The 15,303-nt window shown below is 42.7% G+C and overlaps 1 protein-coding gene and 1 non-coding gene across 2 annotated transcripts; one reads left to right on the top strand and one right to left on the bottom strand.

The window, feature by feature from the left end:
• Nucleotides 1–8,982: 8,982 nt before the first annotated feature.
• On the bottom strand, nt 8,983–9,062 carry trnak-cuu (transfer RNA lysine (anticodon CUU)). Its single transcript has one exon. It is a non-coding gene; the product is annotated as a tRNA-Lys (tRNA).
• Nucleotides 9,063–12,257: 3,195 nt separating this feature from the next.
• LOC127648952 (protein ZBED8-like) lies at nt 12,258–13,823 on the top strand. The gene has a single exon (XM_052133798.1). The coding sequence runs from the start codon at nt 12,258–12,260 to the stop codon at nt 13,821–13,823; it is 1,566 nt and encodes a 521-aa protein (XP_051989758.1).
• The last annotated feature ends 1,480 nt before the right edge of the window (nt 13,824–15,303 follow it).

The raw sequence follows: 15,303 nt of genomic DNA, 5'->3' as shown, positions 1-15,303 counted from the left end.
CAGGCAAATTATCAGTACTGGTTTTTCTGCCCCCGCTTCTGTGTGTGTGTGGCGTGGCATAGCCTGTTACAACAGCTCGGCAGATAGCTAACAGTTTCCCCAAGACAAAGAATGAAGCTTGTTTATCCTTTCCAAACTTTACTCAGGAAGCACTGTAAAACTGCAAAGAACAATACATTTCAATATTCAATTCAAATACATAAGTTGTTCAAGAACAATATTGAAATTTAATCTGTTGAACGTGTAAAAATAAATGCGTTAACTTAATGCTAATTTCTATAGGAAATTACATTACGAGGCTAACGTTTAGCATATGCAATCAAATACACATTTAGAACGAACTCAACTTCATAAACAAAGGATCTTATTATTAGTATTCTTAGTGCTGGATTATAATATAACTGTATGACTTTGTACTTACAGGCAAACGTGTTTTCTGACCAAATTAAATCCAGAGAGAAAAAATATGAGATCGCTTAATTCACCGTGAGACATTGAACTGACGCGAGACTACTAGTAAATGTAAACAGCACGCTATGTTAGAATTAGCCACAAGAGGTCTCTCTTTTGCCCAGATAAAACAACAGAACATGACACTCCCCGCTTGTTATAATGTATTATAACACTATTCCCCTTTTACAAGTAAAACGACTTCTGAGACTGGTCTAGAATACACCCGCTGAGTACCCTGTCTGCTCACCCTAACGTCCACTTTGCGAACTTTAGAGTCTTTGCTGGGAATGGCGTTTACCACCACTCCGACAGGCCATTCATTCCGCTTGACCTGAGCATCCTTGAGCAGCACAAAATCTCCTTCACTCAGGTTTGGCTTGTCCACATGCCACTTTCTCCTTGGTTGGAGTAACACCAGGTATTCTTGACGCCAGCGTTTCCAGAATGAGTCTGCCAACGCCTGTACTTGTTTCCACTGCTTGCTGTACAGGTCTTTAAGGTCATACTCTCCCGCTGGTGGCAGCACTGGGTCGACTTTCTGAGTTAGCAGCATGGCAGGTGTGAGCACTGTGGGCATGTCTGGGTCAGATGACACAGGAACAAGGGGTCTAGCATTCATAATGGCCATGACTTCCGCCATGAGTGTGACCAAAACTTCATGAGACAGGTGGGCAGTGTTTGTCTGTAACAGCAGTGCATCCAGTATTCTGCGGGCAATACCTATCATATGCTCCCACACTCCACCCATATGTGAGGAGTGGGGAGGATTAAAGGTCCAGGTGCAGCTTTGGTTGTGAAGGTAAGTACTTAATTCATGATCATCAGGTTTGATCTGAAGTTCCTTGCATGCCCCAATGAAGTTCGTTCCCTGGTCAGAACGAAACAGGCGAACAGGACCACGGACAGCTGTGAATCTCCTTAGTGCATTAACAAAGCTTGAGGAGGACAGAGACTCGAGCACTTCGATATGCACAGCTCTTGTTACCATGCAAGTAAAGATGACTGCCCAGCGTTTGTTCTCTGCAATGCCGCCGCGAGTTCGTCTTGAGCTTACGGTCCATGGGCCGAACACATCGACACCTACATTTGTGAACGGAGGACCTGGGTCGAGTCGTTCAGAAGGTAGGCTTGACATTTTTTGTTCTTCCATTCTTCCTCTCAGCTTATTACAAGTCACACATCTATGTATGATGCTTGACACCAGTCTCTTGCCTCCAATCAGCCACAGTCCAGCAGAGCGAACAGCACCCTCTGTCAGATGCCTTCCCTGATGAGCAACCTTTGCATGGTAATGCCTCACCAATAAGGTTGCTACGTGGTGTTTTCTGGGAACAATGATTGGATGTTTCTCTTCCCAGGGTATGACAGCCAAAAGAATGCGTCCTCCAACTCTCAGCAAGCCATCTTTATCTACAATAGGATTCAGTTTCCTCAGACGGCTCGACTTTGGAACGACTACACCTTTGGAAAGGCATTTCATCTCCTCAGCAAATGTATCGTGTTGAGCGTTTCTGATGATTATTCGTTTTGCTTGTGTCTTCTCATCCGTATTGCTGATTGAGCCCTTTGCACAAGACCTGGCCTTATGTATGAGCTTGGTAACAGCTCGAATAAGTGACTTCCAGCTGGAGAAGCGTTCAAATCGGTTTGATCCCAGCTCTCCTTCGAAGGTCTTGGTTATGAAAGCTTGGATCTGTGGGCGTACATCTGTGTCTGCTTCAGGGTCAATGAGCTCAAACTCTTCTGGCGGTGAGGTGTCTTTGGCTAAGAAGGCTGGACCTTTGAACCAGTTGGTGTCTTTCAACATGGCTGCTGGCACTGAGCGAGTCCCATGGTCTGCAGGGTTGTGTTCTGTGCTGACAAAGTGCCATTGTTCCGGGCTTGAGGACTTTCTGATGCGTGTGACTCTGTTTGCGACATATACATAGAATCTTCTACTTGTATTGTTTATGTAGCCCAATACAATCCGGCTGTCTGTGTAGAATGTGGCTTTGTGAATGTCTACATCGAGTTCTTCTGTAATTAAGTCTGCCAATTCAACCGCCAATACAGCAGCACAAAGCTCGAGCCGTGGAACAGTGTGCGGGGGATGAGGAGCCAGCTTTGCCTTGCCCATGAGGAATCCAATGTGAGTGTGTCCATTTTTATCTGTTGCTTTGAGATAGGCCACTGCTGATATGGCCATAGTGGAGGCGTCGGAGAAAACGCAGAGTTCTCTGTGTTTTGTGGAGCACAAGGAAACTGGCGCATAGGGTCTGTCAATCTGAAGCTGCTCAAGCTCACAGAGTGAGTCCGTCCACATTCTCCACTGTTCCTCTTTTGGTGCTGGCAGAGGAGCGTCCCATTCAGCTTGCTCGGCAGACAGCTCCCTAACTAAGGCCTTTCCTTTGATTGTGACAGGTGCTACAAACCCCAGGGGGTCGTAAAGTCCATTGACTGTAGACAGGATTCCCCTTCTAGTAAATGGCTTCTTCTCTCTAGATACACGGAACGTGAACGTGTCTGACTACAAGTTCCAGGAGAGTCCCAAACTCCGCTGCAGTGGCAAGGGGTCAACAGTTAGCTCTAGATCCACCAAGTCTTTGGCCCGCTCCTCAGGGGGAAAGGCATCCATCACAGTACGACTGTTAGAGGCTATTTTGTGTAACTTGATGCTTGACTCTGCTAACATCTCTTTAGTGTTTTTCAGTACAGCGATGGCCTTTTCAGTCAGTGGGGAATGAGGAAAGCCCATCATCCACATAGAAATTTCTCATGACGAAGTGTGTAGCTTCACTGTCCCGTTCCTTTACTCCATGCGAGGCTGCTCTTCTCAGGCCGTATATGGCTACTGCAGGGGAAGGAGAGTTGCCAAAAACGTGCACTTTCATGCGGTACTCAGTGATGTGTTTGTTTGGGTTGTTGTCTTTGAACCACAAAAATCTTAGAAAATCACGATGATCTTCCTGTACAATGAAGCAGTAGAACATCTGCTGAACGTCTGCAGTTACTGCTACAGGCTCTCTGCGGAAACGCATGAGTACCCCCAGTAGGGTGTTGTTCATGTCAGGCCCACTGAGAAGAACGTCATTAAGTGAGGTGCCTTCAGTGTTTAGCACTGGAATCAAACACTACACGTATTTGATCCTTTTTCTTTGGGTGATAAACACCGAATATTGGTAGGTACCAGCATTCTTGTTGTGGCTTCAGTGCTGGTGCAAGCTCCGCTTGGTCGGCATCAAACATTGCTTGCATGAAGTTGAAGAAGTGTTCTTTCATGCCATGTTTCTTCTCCAGCATGCGACGGAGGGAGGCGAGGCGATTGACAGCATGTTGTCTGTTGTTGGGCAGACGCTGCCTGTTTGGCTTAAATGGTAGCGGTGCTACCCAGCAGTTTGCTTCGTCTATGTAGACTTCCTTATCCATGAGGTCAAGGAACAACTCATCTTCGATGGACAGGCCAAGCTGATCGTCGCGCTGTGTTCTTTGAAACACGTCTCTGCCCAGGCTATCTGCTTCATTGGCTGTATGAGACACACATAGAAAGGTGTGGGGTGGTACAGCATTGTCAATCTTCTCTCTGACCATTAAGTTGCTGACGCATGGGTTAAGAATGGAGTGGCGTCCGCTTGGCAGCACACTGGTTCTGAAGACATTGGCAGTAGTAGTTTTATGTGCTCTTCCCAGACACACATCTCCGATTATCACTCATCCAAGGTCGAGTCGCTGCGCAAACGGTGCATTGTGTGGCCCATTACATTGTTCACGCACTTTGTGCAGCCGGATTATGTCTCGCCCAAGTAGAAGGAGGATGGACGCGTTGGGATCCAGGGCTGGGATTTTGTCTGTCAAGTGTTTGAGGTGAGGATGGTGTCTGGCTACCTCTGGTGATGGTATTTCGGACCTGTCATCTGGCAGCATGTCACACTCAATCAGAGTAGGCAAGGGAATGTGGATGTTGCCGTCTACTGACTCCACTATGAAGTTGCTGGCGCGTCGCCCTGCTGTATCCACCACTCCTGAGCAGGTCTTCAGAGTGTACCTCGACCCTGCGCTTTGAATTCCAAAATGTTCAAAGAATTCTGTTCTTCCAAGGGACTTATTGCTCTGCTCGTCAAGAACAATGTAGATCTTCATGGCTTTGTCTCTTTGGCCAGCAGGATACACTAAAGCGAGACAGATTTTGGAACAGGATTTTGACGTATTCACACTCCCACAGATTTCTGTGCATTTGGACGTCACAGACGGAATGGCCTCCAGCGGCTGCCGCTCCCCGCTGTGATCCACGGTACTCACATGAACATTTGTTTTCCATGGGGCGGGCCCTGGATGTAGCGCTGACAGGTGTTTGTCACTGTTGCACTCCTGGCACAGCAGAGGCCTGTTACAGTCTTTAGCGACATGAGTGGCTGAAGCACAGCACTTGAAACAGATGTATTTTTCCTTCAGATACGCTTTCCTTTCCTCGAGAGTTTTGTTTCTGAAGCCACGACATTTTCTCAATGGATGAGGCTTGTTATGTAATGGGCACTGTTTGTCGGGATCCTTTTGTTTCGGGACTACTGTTGTATTATCGCTGTCGCTGCCACTTGTTGAGATTTCAGTCCTTCTTACAGCAACTGATGTTCCCATGTGATGACTGGCTGGCTGATAAACACTCTTTTCTGTCTTTGTTGCACACCATGCTCCTGTAATGCTGGCAAAGCTAGGATCGTTGCGTGTTTTTGCCTGTTCACAAACAAAGTTGACGAAGACTCCAAAGGGAGGATATGGCACCCTGTGTTGGTCTTTGTAACGTGATCCTACAGTAATCCACTTCTCTTGTAGGTTGAGAGGGAGTTTCTGGACTATTGGGGTTACTCCACGGGAGGTGTTGAGATATGAGAGACCAGGTAAGTATCCATCTGCTCTGGCTGCTTCAAGTTCCATGAGAATGTCTCCCAGTTCTCTTAACTTGTGGTTTTCTTTGACTGAGATCTTAGGAAATTCCTCAACTTTTCTCAGAAGAGCATTTTCAATCACCTCAGGTGAGCCATAAACATCCTCCAGTCTTTGCCATAACATTCTGAGACCTGTGGGTGCGTTGTGAATGTGTACCGCTCTGATCCTTTTAGCTTGCTCAGATGATGAGGGCCCGAGCCATTTGCACAGCAAATCAAGTTCCTCTCTAGCAGAAAGTTTCAGGTCATCATTAGAGCTGCTAAAAGACGCCTTCCAGGCCCAGTAGTTCTCCGGCTCGTCGTCGAACTTCAGTAGGCCCGAGCTCACCAGCTCTCGTCGCATCAGGTACTTCCCTAGGTCTGTTGCAGCCACTGCACTGGGTGGGCTTGTGTTGTACATAGGGAGTGACTGTGTGTAGTAAGGCTGGGGAGGTTTGAAATCGTCACTGATTTGTTTCACATTGTGAGAGAGCTCACTATAGCTGTATGGTTTTCTCTGTGCAGTGCTGCATATCTGGTTTGGGGTCCAGATTGGTTCTCCTTTGTACGAGTGGTGTTGAGTCTGCTCAAGAAACCTGTGTTCACTGATTTCACTTGGTGATGCGTTGACCTGATTGTCACATCTGTTCGCTTCACTACTGTCCATGAAAAGCTGGCGCACTGGTGAGGACATATGTGGTCTTGCATCTGAATGTGAAACAGAAGCTAAATTTACTGTATTGGCTGCTTTTGCACTATGATAAGGCTGGTGACCTAGATGTATTATAGGAATCTGCATTGCAGCATTTCCGCACTGAATTTCGACTGGAGTTAGAGGTATTGTGTTTTTTTTTATTTGCTGAAGTGGATTTAACAGTTCGTTTTCCTCCTCAGCAGCTGCTTCAAGGCTTTCAGCTTCGGCGTTAGCAGCAGCCAATGCCCTTGTTAATTTCAGTTCATGCAAACTTGCGTTTAGAATGGCTTGTTGTTTTATTAGCTCTGCCTCTTTTCTAGCAAATGCAAGCTCCGCACGTGCAGCTTCTGCTTTAGCCCGTGCCTTCAATGCCATAGAATTAGCTGCAGATTGTCTGCTGATTCTTGAGCAGTTAGATATTTGTGATCTGGTTTCTAATCCATCCAAATCCTCTTCTTCTATTCTGTGTGCCATGATGGTTGCTTTATGTGATTTTCTACTCACAGATCGACAAACGCTGGCCGTTAGAAGAGATGCCTTTTTACTTTTCTGCCCCCGCTTCTGTGTGTGTGTGGCGTGGCATAGCCTGTTACAACAGCTCGGCAGATAGCTAACAGTTTCCCCAAGACAAAGAATGAAGCTTGTTTATCCTTTCCAAACTTTACTCAGGAAGCACTGTAAAACTGCAAAGAACAATACATTTCAATATTCAATTCAAATACATAAGTTGTTCAAGAACAATATTGAAATTTAATCTGTTGAACGTGTAAAAATAAATGCGTTAACTTAATGCTAATTTCTATAGGAAATTACATTACGAGGCTAACGTTTAGCATATGCAATCAAATACACGTTTAGAACGAACTCAACTTCATAAACAAAGGATCTCATTATTAGTATTCTTAGTGCTGGATTATAATATAACTGTATGACTTTGTACTTACAGGTAAACGTGTTTTCTGACCAAATTAAATCCAGAGAGAAAAAATATGAGATCGCTTAATTCACCGTGAGACATTGAACTGACGCGAGACTACTAGTAAATGTAAACAGCACGCTATGTTAGAATTAGCCACAAGAGGTCTCTCTTTTGCCCAGATAAAACAACAGAACATGACACTGGTACTACTCGACCTCAGTGCTGCATTTGACACTGTCGATCACAACATACTTCTTGACAGGCTGGAAAACTGGGTGGGGCTTTCTGGGATGGTCCTAAAATGGTTCAGGTCATACTTAGAAGGGAGAGGTTATTATGTGACTATAGGAGACCATAAGTCTGAGTGGACGTCCATGACATGCAGAGTCCCTCAAGGCTCAATTCTTGCGCCACTCCTGTTCAACCTGTATATGCTCCCAATGAGCCAAATAATGAGAAAGAACCAAATTGCTTACCACAGCTATGCAGACGACACACAGATCTACTTAGCCCAATCACCTAACGATTACAGCCCCATTGACTCCCTGTGCCAATGCATTGATGAAGTTAACAGTTGGATGTGCCAAAACTTTCTTCAGTTAAACAAAGACAAAACTGAAGTCATTGCGTTTGGAAACAAAGATGAAGTTCTCAAGGTGAATGCATACCTTGACGCTAGGGGTCAAACAACTAAAAATCAAGTCAGGAATCTTGGTGTGTCTCTAGAGTCAGAACTTAGTTTTAGTAGTCATGTCAAAGCAATAACTAAATCAGCATACTATCATCTGAAAAATATTGCAAGAATTAGATGCTTTGTTTCCAGTCAAGACCTAGAGAAACTTGTGCATGCTTTCATCACCAGCAGGGTGGATTATTGTAATCGACTCCTCACTGGCCTTCTCAAAAAGACCATAAGACAGTTGCAGCTCATACAGAATGCTGCTGCCAGGATTCTGAGCAGAACCAGAAAATATGAACATATCACACCAGTCCTCAGGTCTTTACACTGGCTCCCAGTTACATTTAGGATTGATTTTAAAGTATTATTACTGCTATATAAATCTCTCAATGGGCTAGGACCTCAAGATATTGCAGATATGCTCACTGAATATAAACCCAACAGATCACTCAGATCATTAGGATCACATCAGCTAGAAATACCAAAGGTTCACTCTAAGCAAGGAGAGTCTGCTTTTAGCTATTATGCCAGCCGCAGCTGGAACCAGCTTCCAGAAGAGATCAGATGTGCTCCTACAGTAGTCACATTTAAATCCAGACTCAAAACACATCTGTTTAGCTGTGCATTTACTGAATGAGCACTGTGCCACTGTGTGTCCGACTGTTTGTACTGTATTTTATTTTATTTTATTCTAAACTGTTTCAAGTATTCTTATTTTTTTTATTCTTATTTTAATCTCTATGTAAAGCACTTTGAATTACCATTGTGTATGAAATGTGCTATATAAATAAACTTGCCTTGCCTTGATGAAACATTTGAGGATTTGACAAGTCAGTCCTGTAATTAGTCAACCAAAATGTCAGAACATTGGTATGTGTAAAGAAATGCAAATGCTTTGGAATGAGATTTTATTCCACTTTGCTTGTTTCACTACTCCACCTGCAATAAGGGGTTGTCCCAATGCTCAGGCTACGCCTTTTGTGGCATTTAAAATCTATCTTCATCCTGGGTAGGCTTGAAACAACAGACTATCAGTTAATAGCCAAATGCACTACTTAATTGCGCCAAAGAGACAGGTGAATAGTCACCTTCATGGTTATGATGTGGCAATCAACAGCATGTTGTGCCTCATATGTGAAAAGGGTTTGAAAGGAGACTTGAAGAGACCTATTGGTTAATGGGGATTGTTAAACACAGAAGCAGCAGCACTGTGCTTGATTTTTGTGATATTGCTTTGGAAGCAGATAGATTGTTATTTATTCACCATTCTCTCTAGACAGAGAGTGTTTTAATGGCTGGGAGAACACATCTTGCACATACCTGTGACAATAGCTAATAGTGACACCCAACGTGGGGCTCGAACCCACGACCCTGAGATTAAGAGTCTCATGCTCTACCGACTGCGCCAAGTATGTTGGCAAAATATATTTGAAGATATTTATATTTTAATTTGCTTGGTACCCATTCTGTAAGTTTAAAGTACTTTTAAATGCTTAGCGTTGGATATGCGTATGTTTACAGGTCTTACAGTAAAGTACAATACACATATACATACAATACACATATGCATTTATATACTGTCTATATATATATATATATATAGAGAGAGAGAGAGAGAGAGAGAGAGAGAGAGAGAGAAACTTACCTCTGTTTCAACGTCGTCAAAAACAAAGGATTTGTAGTAATAATCTCGAATCAGAAGAAACACTTGTGCGCCGAATGAAATGTTTATTATAACACCCGCTCCAGCATCGCTCTTCTGCTGATTGGTCCATTCCTCTTGGCAACCAGGTAGAGACGCGCACCTCATTGGCCAATTTATCGAAAATTCCAAGTAACGGAATGGGCCGTGATTGGTCAATTCTTGGTAGAAACAAGGTAGTGACAAGCGTCTGATTGGTTAAGTCTTCGAATATTCTTGGTAGCGATGCGTGCCGTGATTGGACAATTTCTGGATGTCACTACCCTTCTGTTCCAGAGGCCTGTTAACTAGCTGCTTCCTGAGCGTTCAAATTGATGTGGTATGCTTGAAAAGTTCTAGTTTCCTAGTAATCGTAAATAAGTAATTAAATAAAACACAAACACCACAGCGTGGAAAGAATGCTAACTCCTAGCAAAAGTGCAACCAGTGCATTTACTTGGAAAGTAGCAAATGTGACAGCACAATAGTGGTCACAAAGTTCCAGTAAGATCACACAGGAAAACGTTGTCAGAAGTTGTCACAACAGCTGCAGTCAATCACTGTGCGAGATTCTTTAAAACTTCTTAACATTTACAATATTTGAACGATCAGAGTACAGGGAATGTCGGAGGGCACATTGCCGCTTTTCACCACTGGGGGCAGTCTGTGTCAATTCAGTTTCCAATCTGAGCTGAAAGTTTACAACATTTGACGATGACACACTCACACTCTTGGAAAGTGTCAATGACCCTCAGGGAGAGTGTCAGAGGGCAATAGAGTTCACAACTTACCGTACGACAAGCAACAGTTTATTTGCTGTTGTTGTAGGTTTTTGCCTTAATCTGTGAAGGATCACTCTCAAATTCTTAGGTTTTGAGTCATTCTGCAGAGCAACTAACCAACTCTGGGTTTCGTTCACTTAAATACATCTCCTCAAACAAGTTGGGGCTTATCCTTTTTTAAACATGTATTATCTATCATCCTCTTCTTTGACTCTGGTCTGACCATATTAAGAAGTAACAGAACCACCTTTGGAAGAGATAAATTCTCCCAGTGGTCATGAGAGCCCCCCATGTAATGCTATTCCTGTTTTTGCACATATTTCAAATGTCACACATATATGGAGCACACATTCCATTACGACCACAGGCCTTCATGCACACACAGTAAACTGTATGTTTGCCTGTCAGATATAACTGTGGTACAAATCAACAATGTTTACATTGATTGTACCTGATAAAATCTCCTACATATCCCCTCTTTGTGACTTTTTAGAGTCACAGCCCTGAGTGCAGTTTCATAATTCAGCCGCTTTAGCTATGCTATCTAGTGACTCAATTAAGTCTCACCATTGCACTACCAATGACCCCATTATGCAACCGCACTCCGGTGGAGATTACAGAACCAAACATCTCTACTCAAATTGTTTTAAGAGCAGAGTAAAATATTGTGTCTCCATTTTCTTTTAATATATAAGCATGTTATAATCCTAAATGTGCAATTGGTTCAGCTTTGATTGTGATGGTTCAGCTCTAATTGTGTTTGCCATAGTCTTGAGGAGTACATAATCAAAACATTCATCATATCATTAAAGTGTAATGTAGATGTCTTCAACCCAGATACCCAGATAACCCAGATACGTATCGTAGAGGGTCACCCGTTGGGGAGAGGTTAGGCTAGCACTTTCGCCCAGGGTATTTCTCATCTTTATTCATCTTCTTTGTCTTCATTGGAGGTACTTGGATCTTGACATCTTAGCAATTCCATTTGCTTAACTGTGGCTTTAATAACTAATGACCTTAATAAAGGCAGCATACAACAAAATACTAGCACTCCTATTACTATTGCAATTCCCAAAAACATTCCTAATTTAGCAAACCATGCTCCCCATGTTCCTAACTTTAAATCAAACCAATCCCACATTTGATTATCTCTTCCAGCATTTGATTTAACTTCGGTTATTAAGCTTTTTAACTTAATCATGACTTCACTAAATGTTCCTCCTGGTGCGGTATTGTTTGGTATGAAAGTACAACACTGATCTCCACACATAACACATACACCCCCTTGTTTTGCCAGTAACCAGTTAAGAGCCTGTCTGTTTTGCCATGTCATTCTACTTGTTTCATGTACTTGCTCTCCTAAAGCAGATAAAGCATCATCAGTGTAATTAATAAATCTCTGTTGATTATAGTAAATATAATTGATCCACTCTGTATTCTTATTTTGTGTAATCCAAATTAATATTGATTATAGCCCTGCTTTGACCTCATCTCTAGCCTTAAATTCATTAGGTATACCCCTAGGCTGACCAATTGAGTCTAAAAACACATTAGGGTCTGTTTTATATGCTCTTTTCGTTCTGTTCCTATCTTCCTTTATGAATTGTCATGCTTCCCACTGTGCCATTGCAATTTCCAGAATCAATCATACTCTAAAACAGTGGTTCTTAACCTGGGTTCGATCGAACCCCAGGGGTTCGGTGAGTCAGTCTTAGGGGTTCGGCGGAGGATAAGACACACCCGACTCATATGATTCGTGATGACACGCCCCCTTGGCCATCGTTGGCTGCAGGTGATCACGCAACATCGCTTGGCCTATCTGTGCTGCAGGAAATTTGGTGCGCCCAGTAGTCGACTTGTGACTGTCGTATTGGTACGTCATGTGATTTTTTTCTTAATATTTTAATCCCTTCATACTAACTATGTCGAGCAAAAAAAGAAAGTGGTCGGACGAATATGTACAATATGGATTCACATGTATAACGGAACATGATGGGAGTCAGCGTCCTAACTGCATTATTTGCAATGCCAAGTTGAGCAATTCTAGTCTAGCACCAGCAAAACTAAGAGAACACTTCCTTAAGCTGCATGGAGATGGAAAATACAAGAACACAACGCTCGCTGAATTCAAGGTGAAGAGAGCCAGATTCGATGAAAAGGCTACTTTGCCTGTTCTCGGCTTTGTACCCATCAACAAACCGATCCTCACAGCATCGCATCGAAGTTGCTTACCTGATCGCAAAGCAGGGCAAACCACACACCATTGGTGAAACACTCATAAAACCAGCTGTGTTGAAGATGGCGAATATCATGCTGGGAAAAGCGGCTGAAGTTAAGTTATCCCAAATTCCTCTTTCAAATGACACCATCAGCGACAGAATAGAGGACATGAGCAAAGACATCTTGGCTCAAGTAGTTGCAGATCTGATTTCAAGCCTGGCAAAATTCAGCCTTCAACTCGACGAGACAACAGACGTTTCCAATCTAAGCCAGCTTGCTGTATTCGTGCGCTATGTGAAAGGCGACTTGATAAAGGAAGATTTTTTATTTTGTAAGCCTCTTACAACAACAGCTAAGGCAGTCGATGTGAAGAAACCTGTGGATGACTTCTTCAGAGACAACAATCTTTCGTGGGATATGGTTTCTGCAGTTTGTTCGGACGGAGCTCCGGTCATGCTGGGAAGAAAGTCTGGTTTTGGTGCGCTAGTGAAAGCTGATGCACCACACATCATTGTTACGCATTGTATTCTGCACAGGCATGCGTTGGCAACAAAAACCTTACCTCCAACATTGGCAGAAGTATTAAAAATTGTAGTGGAATGCGTGAACTATGTGCGAAATAGTGCTCTGAGGCACCGCATCTTCAGTGAGCTGTGTAAAGAAATGGGCTCTGAATTCGAGGTACTTTTGTACTATTCTAACGTTCGGTGGTTATCCCGGGGACAGGTGCTGAATCGTGTTTTTGCCCTGCGTGTGGAATTAGCCCTGTTTTTGCAAGAGCACCAACATTTTCATGCAGATTGCTTAAAAAATTCTGAGTTCATTCTCATTTTAGCGTACATGGCTGATATCTTCGCAGCTCTCAATCATCTCAATCAACAGATGCAGGGCGGTGGAGTCAACATCATCGAAGCGGAAGAAAACCTGAAGGCTTTTCAAAAAAAGCTACCATTATGGAAACAACGAATAGAGAACGATAACTTCGCAAACTTTCCCCTGCTAGACGACTGTGTATGTAAGATCGAAGATGTATCTGGAATCGGAGACATTTCTTTACCCGCGGAACTGAAGCAAGCAATTGCCACACACTTAGATGAGCTTGGATACTTCCCTACAAGAGAGTCTTATCCAGCATGGGTGAGACAGCCGTTCACGTTTAGTGTTGAGACAACAGATGTCAATGATGAATACCTCGATGAAATCATTGAAATTCAGCAGAGCCAGTTCCAACAGCAACTCTTCAGAACAACAACGCTCTCAACGTTTTGGTGTCAACAAATGGTAACGTACCCTGTTATTGCTAAGAAAGCTCTGGAGATTTTCATACCGTTTGTTACAACATATCTTTGCGAGCAAGCATTTTCGAGGATGCTGGACATAAAAACGAAGAAAAGGAACAGACTTTGTTGCGAAAATGACATGAGAGTGGCACTTGCCAAGGTGAAGCCGCGCATTTCTGAACTGGTCTCTGAAAGGCAACAGCAGAAGTCACACTGATTTGCAGTAAATATTCATTATTATGTTTTTGTTTTTGTGTGAAAATCATGTTTTAATGGTTTTGTTCTTTGAACACAGTGATGTTGATGCACGGTTCATTTTGTGCACCAGTAAAATATATACTTATGTTTTGAATTTGAATAAAATCATATTTTATTTTTCCAATTAAGAAGTGTTCGGTGAATGCGCATATGAAACTGGTGGGGTTCAGTACATCCAACAAGGTTAAGAACCACTGCTCTAAAACATATCCCTTTCCATCCTAGTGGTAAAGATGCCATAAGTTGTTCTTTTCCACAGACCCAGAAAAAATCTGCCACCACTAATGTTTTATCTTCATATAATTATATTGACGGTAATGCTATAGTTTGATTTTCACACTTTTCTTGATATATTTTTATTCCCTTTCTCAGTCCTTGTGCTTGAAGTTCTGGGGCTCTTACAGGTACATCTGAGTGCCAAGCATTTGTTTTATCAAGGTTCCATGTAGTAGCACATTTTCCCATAAATTCTCCCAAATCATGAACTCCTTCAGGTTTACTATAACACTCATACTCTTGGCTATAATCTATGTCATACCATTTTGGGATTTCTACCTTTCCTTTTTTTATTTTAATGTTTTCTTTTATATCCCCATATCTACACCAATCTCCCCAATGTGGTTTATTGAAGTGATCCTTAAGAATGGAATTTCCCAGAAATGTCAAACATTCTGCTGGGCAGTATGGTCTAACATTCTTTCTTAAATGACAAAAGTTTCTATTAAAGTTGGCACATTTTTGATAGTCATGCTGATTTGGAATTACCGTTACCTTATTTAGGGGTGATTTGGATTATAGTTGGCAGTTTTCCATACCTATCTCTTTTGCTGTAAAAGTTGCCCATTCATACCATTCATTATTTTGTGCTGTTTCCCATAACCTATCTAATTTCCTAATATTTCCATTACTATTGATATTATTTTCAATGTTTCTACGTTGTTTTGATATCTTTTGTTTTTTACCTAATTCTTGATTTGTTTGTGTTATTTCTGAATTGCTACTGGGTTTGACTGAGGGCTGAAAAATCAATGATAGGGAAGTCTGGTTGACTTCCTGAGTAATAGTGTTGGCTGTGGCTTGAGCTTGCATTGCCAGATGCAATAGGTATATGATGATCATCACACATGTTATTGGATTCATTCCTATTGCTTTGTTGATCTTCTCTGCTTTGCTCCACTCCCTGTGTAACTCTTTCTGAACTTTTGACATTCTGTACCTATTCCTCTTGTGTCTCTGGTCTTACCACACTTTCTTTTGTATCGTCGGGTTCAAGTTTTTCTCCTTCTCCTTCCTTCCTTACTTTGGGTACCCTTGTACAGTGGTTCAAATGATACCAGGTGGTACTTCCTTCCACTTGGGCTGCTGTTGGAGTTTTTGTCACCACTTTGTAAGGTCCCTCTCTCCTGGGCTCATTCCACTTTCTTCTGAATACTCTCAAA

Source organism: Xyrauchen texanus, chromosome 9 (genome assembly GCF_025860055.1).
Source record: "Xyrauchen texanus isolate HMW12.3.18 chromosome 9, RBS_HiC_50CHRs, whole genome shotgun sequence".
In the NCBI taxonomy this organism is placed as follows: Eukaryota; Metazoa; Chordata; class Actinopteri; order Cypriniformes; family Catostomidae; genus Xyrauchen; species Xyrauchen texanus.
This window is presented reverse-complemented; position numbering and strand designations above follow the sequence as displayed.

Excerpts from the sequence above, each read along its gene's own strand:
- LOC127648952 (XM_052133798.1), top strand. The coding sequence starts at position 12,258 with ATGAAAAGGCTACTTTGCCTGTTCTCGGCTTTGTACCCATCAACAAAC.